Source organism: Trachinotus anak, unplaced genomic scaffold (assembly GCF_046630095.1).
Source record: "Trachinotus anak isolate AG129_WGS33_773 ecotype Australia unplaced genomic scaffold, CSIRO_AGI_Tana_v1 ptg000013l, whole genome shotgun sequence".
NCBI classification, from domain to species: Eukaryota; Metazoa; Chordata; class Actinopteri; order Carangiformes; family Carangidae; genus Trachinotus; species Trachinotus anak.
The window spans coordinates 13,975,109-13,989,872 of NW_027273864.1; the positions used below are offsets into that span (position 1 = coordinate 13,975,109).

The window sequence follows — 14,764 nt, forward strand, 5'->3', positions numbered from 1 at the left end:
CAGGCTTGTGAGGTTATAAGGCTGACAGCTGGGTAACTGATTGGACCGTTATGCCACTTTTCCTGTGTAGGCGTGTCGAAGGTACAGTTACTGACTAACCCACCATTTACTCATCTTTTTCCCTGCGCCAGCACTTTAGATCTGTTTTACTCCATTTCTCTCAGGACCAGTGTGCACTTTGACCCAGAGGATATCCTGTGCCTTCTCAGCAGTTGGAGTGTGAGCACACGAAAGCCTACATAAGACAAAAGAGCTTTGCAGCTTTATGCACTTTTATCGAGATAAAAGGGGGATTTAAGATTTCTACAAAGCAGATAAAAGACAGACTGGAAAGTTTAACTTATTATCTTGACAATGATGGTAAGTATGCCTGAAAATGTTGTTGTTTTTGACAACCTCTGAGTATCATGTGACTTTTACTCCAGGCAGGCATCTGTATATCCAGTATGCACGAAGTGAAGTTTCTTCTTTAGTTTGCATACTAATGTGAATTTACTCCAGCTATTATAATGATAATGTTGACAGCTACATTTTTTTTTTTTTTATTACAGCAAGAGGTGCAAGAAGGGACATCTGCCCTGAGTGTCCATGGTCATAACATCAAAGTAACAGAGGTGCTGAGAGACGGGGACACACTCACATTTCTAATTGTTTCTCAGAAGGTGAGAAAATAAGGCATTTACTTATTATTTACTTAACTTATTTATTTGTTGCAGGCATTGAGAGCATTAGATCTAGATTAATACAGCAAACCACAAGGATAGGTCATTTGACATGCCTGAATTGTGATATTGCAAAGACAGATTGCTCACGTGACATGTTGTCTCTCCTGTGTGCGCCAGTTGACAGGGACAGGGGAGTACCATGTGGACCGGACCTGTGATGACTTTGAATGGCTGCAGCAGCACCTGTTTTCTCAAGAGGACGTTCCTGGGATACAGGGAGTCATAGTCAGTACTTTATCTCACCTGCCCTCAGTCCTTTATTTCCTTCATTTTTTCTGTTGTCAAGATTGAGCTACTTTACAAACTGCAAATGATAACTCAAAATGAAGAACTTTAAATTATGAATTCTTGTAACACAGTATTTTTGTGACTGAGACACTCATACACTCACTTCACCACAGGTTGGAAAAGGTGCTTCTGTTGTCTAAATTAAGGGGAGTACTCTGTTGCTTTTCAGACACTTCCTCCTTTCCCTACTTTACATCTACTTGACATCCTTTTCTGATCTTATCACTGCCATTCTGTCAGCTTCCACACAACTGTAGAAAATGAAGTAGAAGCTTTGACGTCAGATTGAATTTTTTCTTAAGAAAGTTCAGCAGAATTCTATCAGGAAGTATTTTACTTCCTACACAGCGACATGAGAGTGTAGGGCAGAGCTGAGTTTGTACTGTTAATGCTGTAACTCCACAGCAGTGTGTACCTTGTGAAGGTCCCAAGCCAAGCACCTAATGAAAAAAGGTGTTGAGTAAACAATAGAAAAAATCTTACTTTGAAAAACAACATAGGCTTTAACGGAATTATGCTTTCTTTTCTCCTTTAAGTTTCCTCCTGTTCCTGCAAAGGCTCAGGTGAATGCCTCTGCCAAAGTTATGAAACAGCTTGGTGAGTACATCTGAAGACCAACTCACAAAAATATATTTGATACAGTAAATTAAAAAAAAAAAAATCATTTTCAGTGTCTGTTGTACAGTGTTGAGTGTGATATTGAGTGTTATGATCAAAATGGTAAATGCTTTCCTGCAGGTTTCCTCGGCTTGGGAGAGTGGCAGCCGTACTGTAAAGCACTGGAAACTTTCCTCCGGCAGGTTGCTTCACACAGCATCCTCAACAAAAATAAAGCTGTGGAGATCTTCCTTACTAGCTCAGATGTAAGTGGACACAGAGAAACAGCTTTTTCTTGTTTTTTAAGTCCTATTTTTTTTACAATTAGCCCCGGTAAATAGAAAGAATTTAATGTTATAAAGAGTGCAACATTTTACTTTTTTTATGAGAGGGAAAGACAGTAAATGGTTAAACTTTCACTGACATTGTTTCAGATGAGAGAACGGAGGGATTTATGTGACAGATATGGCACCCTCCAAATACATAGAGGAGTGAAGGCTAGTGGTCTGCACCTGTACTTCACCCCAAATGAGATAGTCTGCAGTGTAGAATCATAGTTCACTCATAAGGCTCTTCTGATGTTGCTATGAAAAATGTGCCCAATAAATGTTGATGGTACAATACAGTAGATGTCTACAGGACCACATTTAGCCATGATGACACACACCATAAAACTTACCCTAACCCTCACACAGAACATAGCTGGTGACAAGTGACTGCTGCAGATTTTAGGAAGATACACAGACTCTGTCCCCAAAATCAGGCAAAATTATGGCCAGAGCTGAAGGAACGGTTTAAATGGGCTCGTTTTCACTGTTGGACTGTGGACTTTGAAGAAGGCACACAGTTGTAAAAGCACTTTTGTCTGTAGATAAAGAAATGGAAGAGCAAAGCAGGCTGGTGAAATGCCACAAAATGAGTGCCTTGAAATTTTCAAAAGGGACCAGGTGATAAAGTGAATTCAAATGAATAAGAGTTCTGGATTTAAATAATACCAAAGGGTGAACGGTCACGTTGGAGTCAAACAAACAGATTCAGTTTCCATACAAGTTTGTTTTAGAAGAGTATTATTGATATTCCTGTTGATACGCTACGTCTTTACCAAGCCATGAATCATTTCAGCTCTGCATTACAAATTTATTATGAATACAGGTATGCATTTATTTCTGTGTATTCAGGTACACACATATTCAAACATATACACATACACTGAGCAATTCTGACTCTGTGTTTAAGTCAGAGTTCATGTCAGTGTTGGACACATTTCAAGTCCTGGTGATGATACAGTTCTTTCCTGCCTGACTGCGTCAGCCTCATCAAGTCTGGATGGAATGTTGTATATCAAGCATTAGCAGTCCTGTAGTGGCACAGGCCGAAAATGTCTTTGGACATTCCAAGAGTGTGTGTGTGTGTGGGTGTGTGTGTGCGCAAAATCACACACTTTGCTCACTTTGTAACATTAATAAGCCCTTTATATTTGGTGTGATAAGTTCATAGCTTTCTAAAGCTGAGACAAGATCTATATCTAAAAAGAGTTTCACTTTGTACTGTGGCTTAAAGACACTGTGTCTGTCTGTATTTCATATTCTGTATATACTGTGCTTAAACAGTATTAACTTTGAAAATGTCTGCGCTTATTTGTGTATTTGTGTGTAGCCTCCAGGTAGACAAAGAGTAAGGAAAAACATTTTCAACCGGCTTAGTCAAGCCATGGAGGAGATGAGGAAAGAAGGCCATAAGGTACACATCTGGGACTCATGCAGACAGAATTTACAACCTCTACACCTGGATGCGACATTTTAATGCTGTAATGACTTGTGTCCACAGGATGTGGATGAGTTCTTTCAAACTGAACGGGACCATAACCTCATCTTAACTGGCTATACCAAGAATGCAGCTGAGGTGAGCCAGTCACCTATTTGTTTTTTGTCTGTGTGTTTGTCTCCCTTCCTTTTTTTTCCTGTCCCATGCAACCAGATACACATCGTCCTGTTTGATTCTTGAACTGTCATTTTTCTTGCAGAGATTCCTGGATGTGGTGCTAACCCAGCAAAGTGAGAAACATGCTTCTCCTTTAAAAATACCCTGTGACAGACAGACAGACAAAGAGATCATTAGTGGTGTTATTTGTGTGTTCAAACTCAACACTTAATGTGGGATATTTAATGTATTAATGTTCACCCACATCACAATACCAATTCAGTTTGTGCCAAGTCTGATGTTACTTTGTGTTTCATGTTGTGCTTGTTTGCAGAAATAGCAGTGGCTTGTGGACACTTCTCAGCTGCTCTGCACCTCTGTGTGGAAGCAGGGGAGGATCCTGACAAACAGGCTTTTTCTAGGTGAGGCAATAACAGCATTGGCCCCATGCCCATATCACGTGTACTTAAAGTAAATGCCTTCGAACATTGCATACAAGTTATAATAAGTTGGTTTGATTAAAAAGAAAGTATACAAACTGTCAACCCTTTTTTTCTTACAGGATTTGTGTGAAATTATCTGAAGTCTTTGAATCTATGAAGGTATGTTTGTCTTTTTTTTTTTTTTTTAACAGAAATAGATTCACATCATAATATATCATTGCTTTGCCAAATCGTCTGCACATGATGTGCTTGTTTGTGGGCAGAAAAATATGATGAGTGTTGCTGAGAACAATGTGAGCACTCTTGGGCTGGGCCTAGACCTGGATTCACGCTACCAGGAGGCAGAAAAGGTGTGTTTTATAGTAGTAAAGTTATTTTACGTGCATCATATACCTTGTCTCTCCATCTACCTTGAATTTGAGCTGTCTATTGAAATAAAACCTGTCAGACTGAAACCTCTGACTACTAACACTGTGTGTAACATGATTACTATGTCCAATGCAGGAAATGCTGTTCAGGAGAACCTGTAAACTAGTGGAGTTAGAGACTGCCCGGAGGAATGCAGAGAAGGCCAAACCTGTGAAGAAGGCTGCTGTGAGTGTCTGTGCCCATGCGCGGGAACTCAGATGTGCATGCTGTCTTGTGACCAGCAGGTGTCAGTAACGTCCTGCTGATGAGCTTGAGTTCTGGGGGATAGACCGCTAAGATGAAAGCTAATGAGAAGACAATGGATAAAACTATAATCTGTATGTTCAGTGATTAAGACCAAGTATGTAATGATGATGACATGCTCTCCATATTCATCAGATGGAGGAGGTGAAGAAAGCAGCAGAGACGGAGTTTGATCACATTTGTGGTGTTGCTAAACAGGAGGTAAAGCGTCCCATTTAAAACTGGATTCCCTGTTTGCACATGGCTTACCTGCCTCCCCACCTCCAGTTTATTATGTAGCATCCTCTTTGTTGACATGCCTATACTGTATGTGATGTGTTTCACGCAGATTGCACAGTTTGAGGGCGCCCGTGTGGAGATTTTGCAGCAGGCTCTGGTCCAGTGGTGTGAAAAGCAGCTTCTTACAGCCAAGGAAAGTGCTGACCAGTTCGACCAGCATCTGCAAGCCTTTAGAGGGATGGCCTAGTGACCTCAATGGCACCTTCTTAATGAAGCATCCTCAGTATGTCTAAACATAGCATGGGATAACCCAAACATGTCATTCCCCTTCTTGTACTGTAGCCTGATGCATTATTGGACTCAGTCACATCCAATATGAATAAAGAAATGTAAGTGAAAGAGAAAGGAAACCCTCCTCATAATTAAACAGCATCCTTATAGACTGTATTCACGCGCACACACATGCACGCCTTCCCTCAATCTCTCCTCATGCACACTCTTACTAATAAAGCCCTGGTAGAAATGATTGTTTGAGATCTTAGCAGAGGACTTGTCATCTGTTGAGGCTATTGTATGTGTGAATGTACATATACTACACTCATACATTTGTGCTGAGAACATATCGTGCGGCTCTCTAGCCACTACATCAGCTGGGGTCACACAAAATAAAGTGTGATGAATTGATTCCCAAAGTACCTGCTTGCCTTTGTGTGTGTTTCTTACTCCTGGATCATTAATCAGTTGGTCTGGCTGCTCCTGCAAGGACATGGCAGCAAGGGCACTGTGCTTGCTTATTTTTAGCTTTGGAAACTATCTTGGCTTTGAGAATACAATAATAATGCTGATAATCTCTCTATAATTGTTTTATTTTCCGTATGATTGCATGGAACTTTAAGCAAGATCTGGAATAAAACTATGACACACTTTACAGAGATTTCTGCACATAAGCACAATGTCATCCTCCCCTCCTCTGTCTGCTGAAGACCGTAGGTTCATATCTCAGCACTGCTGTGCGCTTCATCTCATCTGTTCCGGCCTGTAATCTCTCCACTGGGTGAATAAGGAGGAATGGTTCCCATTTGAGGGAATGAGTCAGAGAGAGATAGATGGCTGGTCTCGTAAGAAGAGAGGATAGAGAGGAGGTTGGGCTCATTTGACAATGAAGGAGTAGATAAAGGGCAGTAAATACAGTGCCAAGAGCATGTTTTCAGTCCACCCAAACAGAATTAATTAGTGAGAGGGATCTTGTGGTATAGTCTGGTTAGAATGTAAATCTACTTACTCTTGGCTTTGGATGACCCCTATTTCTCTGATGGTTCTGTAACCTGATATCATTTCTATGTCTGATTTTTTGTTTGTAGCTTCTTCTCCCCCTGAGCTTCAGATAAGACCCCAGAGCGCTCAAAAACAAAAAAAGATTAATTATTTTTTATTGTACATATTTAACTAGGATTTTTGTCTAGATTGTCTTGGTCACAGAGCAAAACACATACATAGAGTAGAGACTATGTAGAAATAAAGGGTCTCCTGCACAGTGGTGCTTAAAGCTAAGTGCTAATGTCAGCATACTAACTCACACCATTTCATAATTTTATGAAAACCATTTTTTCTAAATTTATTTTATTTAACCTTAATTAATCCTGGAAGTCTTTTGAGAGACATTATGCGTTTTATAATAGACCTGGCCAAAATGCTAACATGCCACTGTTAAGCAGGTAACATATCAAACACCTTATTTAAGTGTTAGCATGCCAGCATTTTTGCACCTGAAGTAAATGAATTTTGAAAGTATTTCAACATAAACAAAAGTGTTGGACAAATTGATATGTTGATCTGGTGGTGGTGGTGGTAGAGGAAAAGCTAAGGGATCATCAAAGTCATTAGGATTCATTATCTAGGCGGCAACCATCGACATGTACCAATCCATGAATGGTCGTCCATCTTCACTAAAGGATGAAAATGTCAACCTGCTGGTAGCCTTGAGGAGAAGTCAGGCGATGACAAAAGTCAGCGGGATTCATCCTCTAGGGACCATGACAGTAAAATTTCATTTCAATCCATGACATAGGTGTTGAGATATTTGCCACTGATGTTACCATAACTAGAACCATGCCACTAACATGGTCCTATGCATCTAAATGTGTAAACAAATTAAAAATGTGCATGAAAGTGCTCCATGCATGCTAACACTGTGGGTTTGTCCTGTTTTAAACTGTTAAAAAGAAAGCAAAGGTAGCTGTTGTGGGAACTTGCTTGAGAAACTACAAATTGTAACTGAGCATCTTGAGCTTTTTTTTCACACTCTATGAACTTCAACCCCATGTATATCACCTAATTCATTGGAAAAGCAAGATCTGTGTTCATATCAGATCACCTGCTAGTCGCTGAAATGCCAGTCTGTCTTTTTACACTTCATTTTATGTTGTCAAGGTAGTAACAAAAAGACCATACAGTACACGCATTTATTGATCATTAAATCTAGCAATTACACCATTTAAGTTCTGCACTTCATCTTTGTGGTTTATTGGTTTTAATGAGGCGCAGTAAATGTTAAATGTAAGAGGTTTATGGACCATTTTTATGATTCTGTGGTTTTACCTCCTTATCCAAAAGCTTCAGTCTACCTGAGAAAAACACTGTGGACACTATGAGATGTGCACAGGGGGATGATGAACAAAATGCATCATATATGCTGTGCTTACAATAAGCAATACAAATGGAAAACTCTATGTATTTTTGACAGAATTCTCTATATTGCAACATTATGCTCTCTGCTATTATTCAAAGCTGCGATGCTCTCATCCCCGCTGCTTGTCACTGCATTATACCACATGAACTTCACAACAGAGAAGCTGCATTTCTAGTGCTTTCATTCTGGCGCTGCAGAAGCAAACTAGCACACATGGTGAGTGCATATGGGTGCACACACACACACACACACACACACACACACACACACACTAATGAGAGCCCATCTCAACTGCTGAGAGTATGACCCAGATCAAGGACAGGAAGATCATGGCAACACGCTGTTTGTGTGGAAGTGTCTGTGTGTGTGTGTGTGTGAGTGTGTGCATACAACTGAAAACATGCACTTAGAGCTGATTCGCTAAAGTAGCTCATTACTGGTGGAAAGGCAGCACTCAGCACATCACCCTATGGCCTGACAAGGACTGGTTTGTCAAGTGCAAAGTTAAGGCAATAGCTCGTCTGAATACACAGTGTGACAAGGCCTTATGACTCAGCCATCCCAATAAAGCTGCACCATACCAATTTGATGAGTATGTCAATCTGTTAGTCGGTCAGATGATAAAAGAAATACAGAGCCAGACTACAGCTGATTAGCAGCTTTAATCAGTGTTTACACAGGAGGTGTTTTATTGTTGCTTGTTCATTCTCTGGTGTCTGGGGTCATAAATCTGCACTGGGTGATTTCAATTTTGCTCTGCGAAAGGAATGAATCTATGGTAACAGAAGTCGCAACAATTGAAATGGGCATGTTTAACACTGCACTGATAAATTTAAGAGTCAAACAATGCATTACAAAATATTTACTTGGAGGAAATAATTCATCTGCATCAATAAAACCATCTACAGATATCAAAGGATTTAATACAAAATAAATCCAACATACGCGAGATATTGATAATAATTTTTGTAATTTAATTAATACAGCAACTGTATGTGATGGCAGTAATAAATCAGAAATCCTCTTTTGTCTCTCTGTGACTAGTCCCTGGATCTCCCCCTCCAGAGATCCACATTTCTTTTCTCCATCTTCACAGCCATCTCTGAAATCTTTGAAAGTCTGCGACTCCTGGGAAGCTGCAAGAACAAAATTTGACTACAGAATGCTAATATGAAAGTTTCTCCTTTTCCCACTAACCAATCAAGACTTAACATTCCCGTCAATTATACCAGCCTTAAAATAAAAAAGTAAAAATAAAAACATACTCTGGGAGCTTTAATCCTGTATTCACTTACGGTGCCCGTGTCGCGAGGTGCGTGGCTCGGTTGTGTTCTATCACAAATTAGTGAGCATGCTGCAGCTGAGTCGAGTCAACCCAAGGTTGTTGGCACCTCATTAAATCTAATCACTGACGTACACAGATTATGACTCATTAAAAGTTTGTAGGATGGAGAACAGGAGGAGAGGGAGAGAAAGAGACGAATGCCATAATGCAGACGCCCTAACCATCTGTAGTTTATACAGCTTCATAAGGCACATTCCATTCTGACTGTGCAGCTCAGCACAAGGTAGGCATAACAAAGTAGAGCCTCTCAGCCCTAAAATCAACCCTGATGGCAGCACTCCACCAGTGATTTGGATAGTGGATAGCATCAATTTTCCCCCCTTGCAATGGATTACAGCATTGCAAAGCATTAGACTTGCTAATATAGTCAATTTCTCTGTTCACTACTGTATGGAGCCATAAATATTAATACTTCCACACTCCCCTCCTGGCTGCTTGTCATGTGTTCAAGGGATTGTGGGTGATATTATTAATTAGGTTTGCAGGAATGGTGTCAGTTGTGAACTTATGGACAGGCTGACATGCTGAGGTGGTGACTTTCCTGTCATCCTTAATGCACAGCAACAGAGTACTCTAAATACACTGTAACAAGGAAAACACGAACAGGGGGCACGCAGGCCGGGAAAACTGTCCCTGTCTTTCATGACGTGATGATTCATTTTTGTTTTCATAAAAGAATCAAATTAAATATCAAAGAAGGAAATACATATGACATTATTATAAAGATACAGTTTTGTCACACAAAGGTACATGATAGAAAATATCAACAAGTACGCACTGAATCATACGCCCTCTCCCTCTCTCTCGCTTTATCTCACACACACATACACACACCAACACAAATACGAATTCACCCATTAGAGTAAAATCAATTATTCATCAATTTTTTCCACCACAGCTTTGACCAGAGGAGCAGGCTCTCCACTCCAGAGGTCATTTTGTCACATGTGTTCAACATGTGGCCTTTTTCAGTCTCCATCACCAACAATGTGTCCTACAGCACACTCTGTGCTGCATGGGATGACATGTGCTTACTATAAAAAACTATTGTAGTAACAATTGTATTGTTTATATAACAAGGCAGCATTAAAAGAATTGAAACCTGGTACATTTCCTGTTTACCACAACTGTAAAGAAAAGTCACTATTTTGAAAAATCAGTAAGATCTAAGATGATCCAATCTTTAAGTCTTTTTTTTTTTCTGTAATTATACTTGAACCTAAAAAGGACAGTGTAATATGAGGGGTCTGTGTCACCTTTTCTAGTCTGAAGAGTAAAAATGATTAATTTTCTTAATTTGTTTTTGTAGAATATATCATATGTTAGAACTATAATGAAAGAGTTTTCTGGGAAAATCTATTGATCAAAAGAGTTTCTTTTATCCCTATCAGCTACTTTATTGTGTCCCTGGAGCTGCACAGGATTCAGGGTTTTGAAGGACACCACAGCGGGGTGATATTTGCTGCCAAAGGGGCTCATACCAGAGCCTTCTACAGCGGTTGAAGGACAGGCTCTTTGCTCGCTGCGCCACGTTCATTTTCAAAACAAACATACAAGGTCAAAGGAACCAGATGGAAAGTCATCCCAGGCCCGACAGCAAGCATAGGGTAAACATCTGTTGCAGGGATGTATCCAAGCCCACTCTAGAGCTCAAAACAAGTCTCATCTCACCTTTCCTGCTGTTGTTTTCTCTGACTCAGACTTGGCAAAGAGATATAGATGAGATCACAAGTGCCCCCTGGATACTGCTATTAAATTTCACTTTTGTGATAATGCACGCTAAAGTCTCATTAAATCCCAGTCAGAGATAATGCATGGTAAACTCCCATTACAGTTTGATTAGAAGGTTTGGGGCCTGCCTTCGTGCTGATTGTGTTTTTAATCAGATGCTTCCTCCTGCTGCAGAGCAAACAAGAGCTAAGAGGAGAAAAAAGAGGGAACAAAGCAAAACAAGCTGAGCAAGCACTAACAATTTCCTTTCTCTCAAAGGACAAAATGAAGTCGTTGTGTATTGTTTTTGGCATAATGAAAGTATATGAGAGTGGATTTTAAATTGAATTGTTTTTCAGTGTTATTACTGTGTGACTGCAGAAATTAGTACTTTGGTGGAAAGGAACCATTGTACAGGCACAAAGAGACTTTCATCACTTTAAGGTATCTCTGTTTAAGCACATTTAAACTTTACAAGCAAAACTGAATATTTGTATTTCTTACACCCACTCAGGCTCTCGGGTGCATTCATCTTCCACGACACCACAATGATCAGTTTAATTGCATCATTTTATATTAAACTAATTGCTCATTCTGTCCAGTAGGCCCAACAGTCTGTGTTTGCACAATACATGCACGCCATCTAATATAATACAAGATAATATTATTTAAACAGATTATGGGCATGTGTTTTAGAGGATGAATGACATGTTCTATAATTGCCTGTAATGAATACAGCTATGCCTTACATACACTAACCACCATCAAACATTCACTGATAATGTCCACATGTGCACCTTAAGCCATGTTGTGTAGTGGTAACAATGTCAGGAAGAAAAGTCACAGAGGTGGCATGGGTGTGTGTGTGTGTGTACACATATTATATATATTATACTTCAGCACTAATACTTCTTAGGTCAGTGTACCGTAGGTGAGTGTGTGGACAAACTTTTTTAGTTCGTCTTTTACAGAGTTGACCTGCATGTTGCCAGCACCCGCAGAGCATGTTGGCAGTTTGCGTACAGTTGTGCCTGATATTCATATTTAAATAACTAGTGTTTTTCCACACAGATGGTACAGGGCTTTTTAAAGTATCATGGAGAGGACCAGAGGAGTCAGCAGCTGTCTCTGTGCTTCCTGCTTGTTCAGACTCTGTGATTTATCATTGCCTACACCCCTATTATTGGAGTACACCCTACTCAGCAAAGTCAAATCAAGTGTATTCACATTGCCCAAAATCCCATTCAGTGTCTAATTGGACACTTTACCAGTGGCCTCTATCTTAACTCAAGCTCTCTAAGAAGACAAGAAAAACAACAAACACAAAGACCCCGAGCACCCTAGTGTATAAGGACAAAAGAAAAGATGGAAGAAAAGCTCAAGAGAGGAAATTCAAGTACAGCTTGGTGAGTCGGGGGGAATTACAGGAAATATAAAAAATTAAATTGACAAAATTAAATACAGAATCTAAATGTAGGGACATAGTGAGTTACATTTAGGTATATTAAGGCAAATATAATAAGGCACAAGTGATAAGTCCCAAGAACTATATGAAAATGTCAAATAACAGTTCTGTGTTATTGAGAGTTCATATGGTAGATTTGCATAGGAGGGCCAGAGGATGTGAACAAAGTAGGCAGCTGTTTTGAACAGTTCAGGAGAGAGGAACAGCAACTTCAGGATCTATATAACTAATTGACAGGGAGGCATAGGGTCCACCTTTTCTCAAATGAAGAGGGAAATGGCATTGGTTGGAGCTATGCATGTTAATAAGGCCACAATATAAAACCCTGACTGCTGGAGTAAAGTATAGGTGAAATTATTTATCAGGGTTATTGTAAAATAGCTATATGCCTGGTTTGAGCTGCACTATAGAGTCTGTCTAATCCCCTTGAATTTAGAAAGTTATGCACACTCAGTGGGGCAGCTTCCTTGACAGCAGGTGGGAGTTTTTTTTGAGTATTTTTTTCCAGCTCTTGGAAATGAAGCAGTCTGTCTGCTGATATCTTAAAACATGTGAATGAACAAAGGGGGTTATAAGGTTTGTTAAGTATTGCAGAGCAAGACAATCTAATGTTTTATATGTAGGTTATAGTGTTGTATGAATGGGAGGCCCTTACCGTGAGACTGAAACTGGAGAAATATGGTCAAATTTATGTGTCAGTACTTAGCAGAATTTACTGTGGTATTTTGAACAAACTCGACTTTTGTCATAAAGGTTAGGGCACATTAAGCCAGAGAAAATAACATTATAGTACAGCCTGGAAGTTGGGTGTACTAAGTCTCTGAGGAGGAGCCTGTTCCCAGCACTGTGTCCTGAACTGTACATGCCCTGAGTCTGGAGAAAGTGTGAGGCTTCTCCGCCTGAGCACTAATTCTTCTTTCTGTCTCATTCAGCTGAGCTTAGGAGAGACGGAGGGCTTTGTAAGTAGAGCTGATAAAAAAGAATTTTTGCTGATCACAGCAGTTACAGGAGAAGTGCAGCTGACACAAAGACAGATTCAGTCATTAGGTCTGTTGTCTGAAAAACTAAAAAAAAACCAAACATTTTAGACTGTAACTTTCGCCTTTCTCCACATAAACACACGCACAGTAAGGACACACAGAAGCAAGGCATGCATTGTAGCAGGAAATGTATGTTCATGAGCAGAAATACTTCAAGAACTTCTCAGTGGATCAAGACGTGACATTTAGTAAGGCACGTAGTAAACTATTATAGACAGCATTACCATACAAAGCATGTAGAGAGAAGGAACAAAGTCATTAAAAGTGATGAGCACAATAGTGCATTTCTAACAGGCTTTACCAGCCATGCTTCTGTTTTCTCACCACCATTACACATGTCTATTGATGAGTGTGTGTATAACAGACCGTTCTATCTCTGCCTTTCTCCTAATGTGAAAAAGCCAATTAGAGGCTGACTGGGGGGAAATGAACAGTACAGGTGAAAGAAATGAGGGGAAATTAGGGGAGAGGTTGTTAGCAGGAGGAAAAGGAGGAGAAGGGAAGAGACAAGGATGGAATATAACTTAAACAAAAGAACAGTCAAGAAAGATACACACACACCTATTCTGAAAAGAGGAAATTAATTGGTCAACCTTTAACAAATCCAGATCTTTCTTTCTACATGGGTGCAGAGTTATTAATCAAAGTCAGACAGCTGAGTGAATTATTCTCAGGGAATGATGAATGATGAGGCAGAGTGTGTCCAGTCTTGACTGAATGGTCTTTCTCTGTGCTGATAGTAACCCCTCCTCCACCCAGAGAGTTACAGAACACTGGGGAATACAACAGCAGCACTTCTACATGAGTCAGATTTGAATTACTTGGGGGAGCCATCATTGCTCCACCCACGAACACAAGTGAAATGATGATAGATGTTTACTATGATAAAGTACTGCATTGACGTATTCTCAGGTGGTGAATGACTGGCATTGTACGATCTTTTTATAGTTAGAAAAAAATCAGGGAGGCATCTTGACTGAAAAATAATTATTTTTAGCCATGTTAGCATTAACATTGGGGTGTCAGTTTTGTGTCTGTAGGTCAGTGGGTCCACCACTTTGGTCCAGTTTGAAATATCTCAACAACTATTGGATGGGCTGGCACATACAAGGACATTCATGCTCCCCGGATAATGTTAACTTTGTTGATTCCCTGACTTTTCAATCAAAGGGGCTATTTGTAAGTTTAGCCAACATTAACATAAACAGCTGTTTACTTACCTGAAACCGTGTGAATTCAACATCAAACTTCATTCCTTTACTCTGTGTCCAGATGTGGACAGCAACCCTTTTGTTTTGCTTCTATTTTTATCATCTATTTCTTCGACTGAGGTTAGCATGCTAAACAGCTAGTCCTGGCCCAGTCAGCCCATCTTGTCACTTTCCAATACTGAGTTATTGTAATGTTCAGTCTGCCCTGTAGAAGTAGCGCTGCCCTCTCAGCAGTACTGCTTGTATATGTAAATGCAACAGTGGCTAAAGATCTTGGTATGACTGCTAAGTAAACAGCTGTTGATGGTAACGTTGGCTATATAGAAAAAGCACAACTTAAATAAAGCTCCTTTGATGCTACCATGAGGTTGAGAATTTAGTTTTTTGGTGGACTATCTTGACAACTTTTGGATGGTTTGCTATCAAATTTGGTACAGACA

At 39.9% G+C, this 14,764-nt stretch overlaps 1 protein-coding gene across 1 annotated transcript; it reads left to right on the forward strand.

Moving 5' to 3' along the window:
- Positions 1 to 98: 98 nt before the first annotated feature.
- On the forward strand, positions 99 to 5,556 carry LOC139630553 (sorting nexin-5). The gene is made up of 14 exons (XM_071494119.1): positions 99 to 360; positions 552 to 662; positions 843 to 950; positions 1,550 to 1,610; positions 1,752 to 1,876; positions 3,267 to 3,350; positions 3,438 to 3,512; positions 3,634 to 3,664; positions 3,865 to 3,952; positions 4,093 to 4,132; positions 4,237 to 4,323; positions 4,478 to 4,567; positions 4,781 to 4,846; positions 4,974 to 5,556. Exons 1-14 carry the CDS (start codon positions 355 to 357, stop codon positions 5,109 to 5,111), a joined length of 1,110 nt encoding a protein of 369 aa, XP_071350220.1. The 5' UTR covers positions 99 to 354; the 3' UTR covers positions 5,112 to 5,556.
- Positions 5,557 to 14,764: the final 9,208 nt, after the last annotated feature.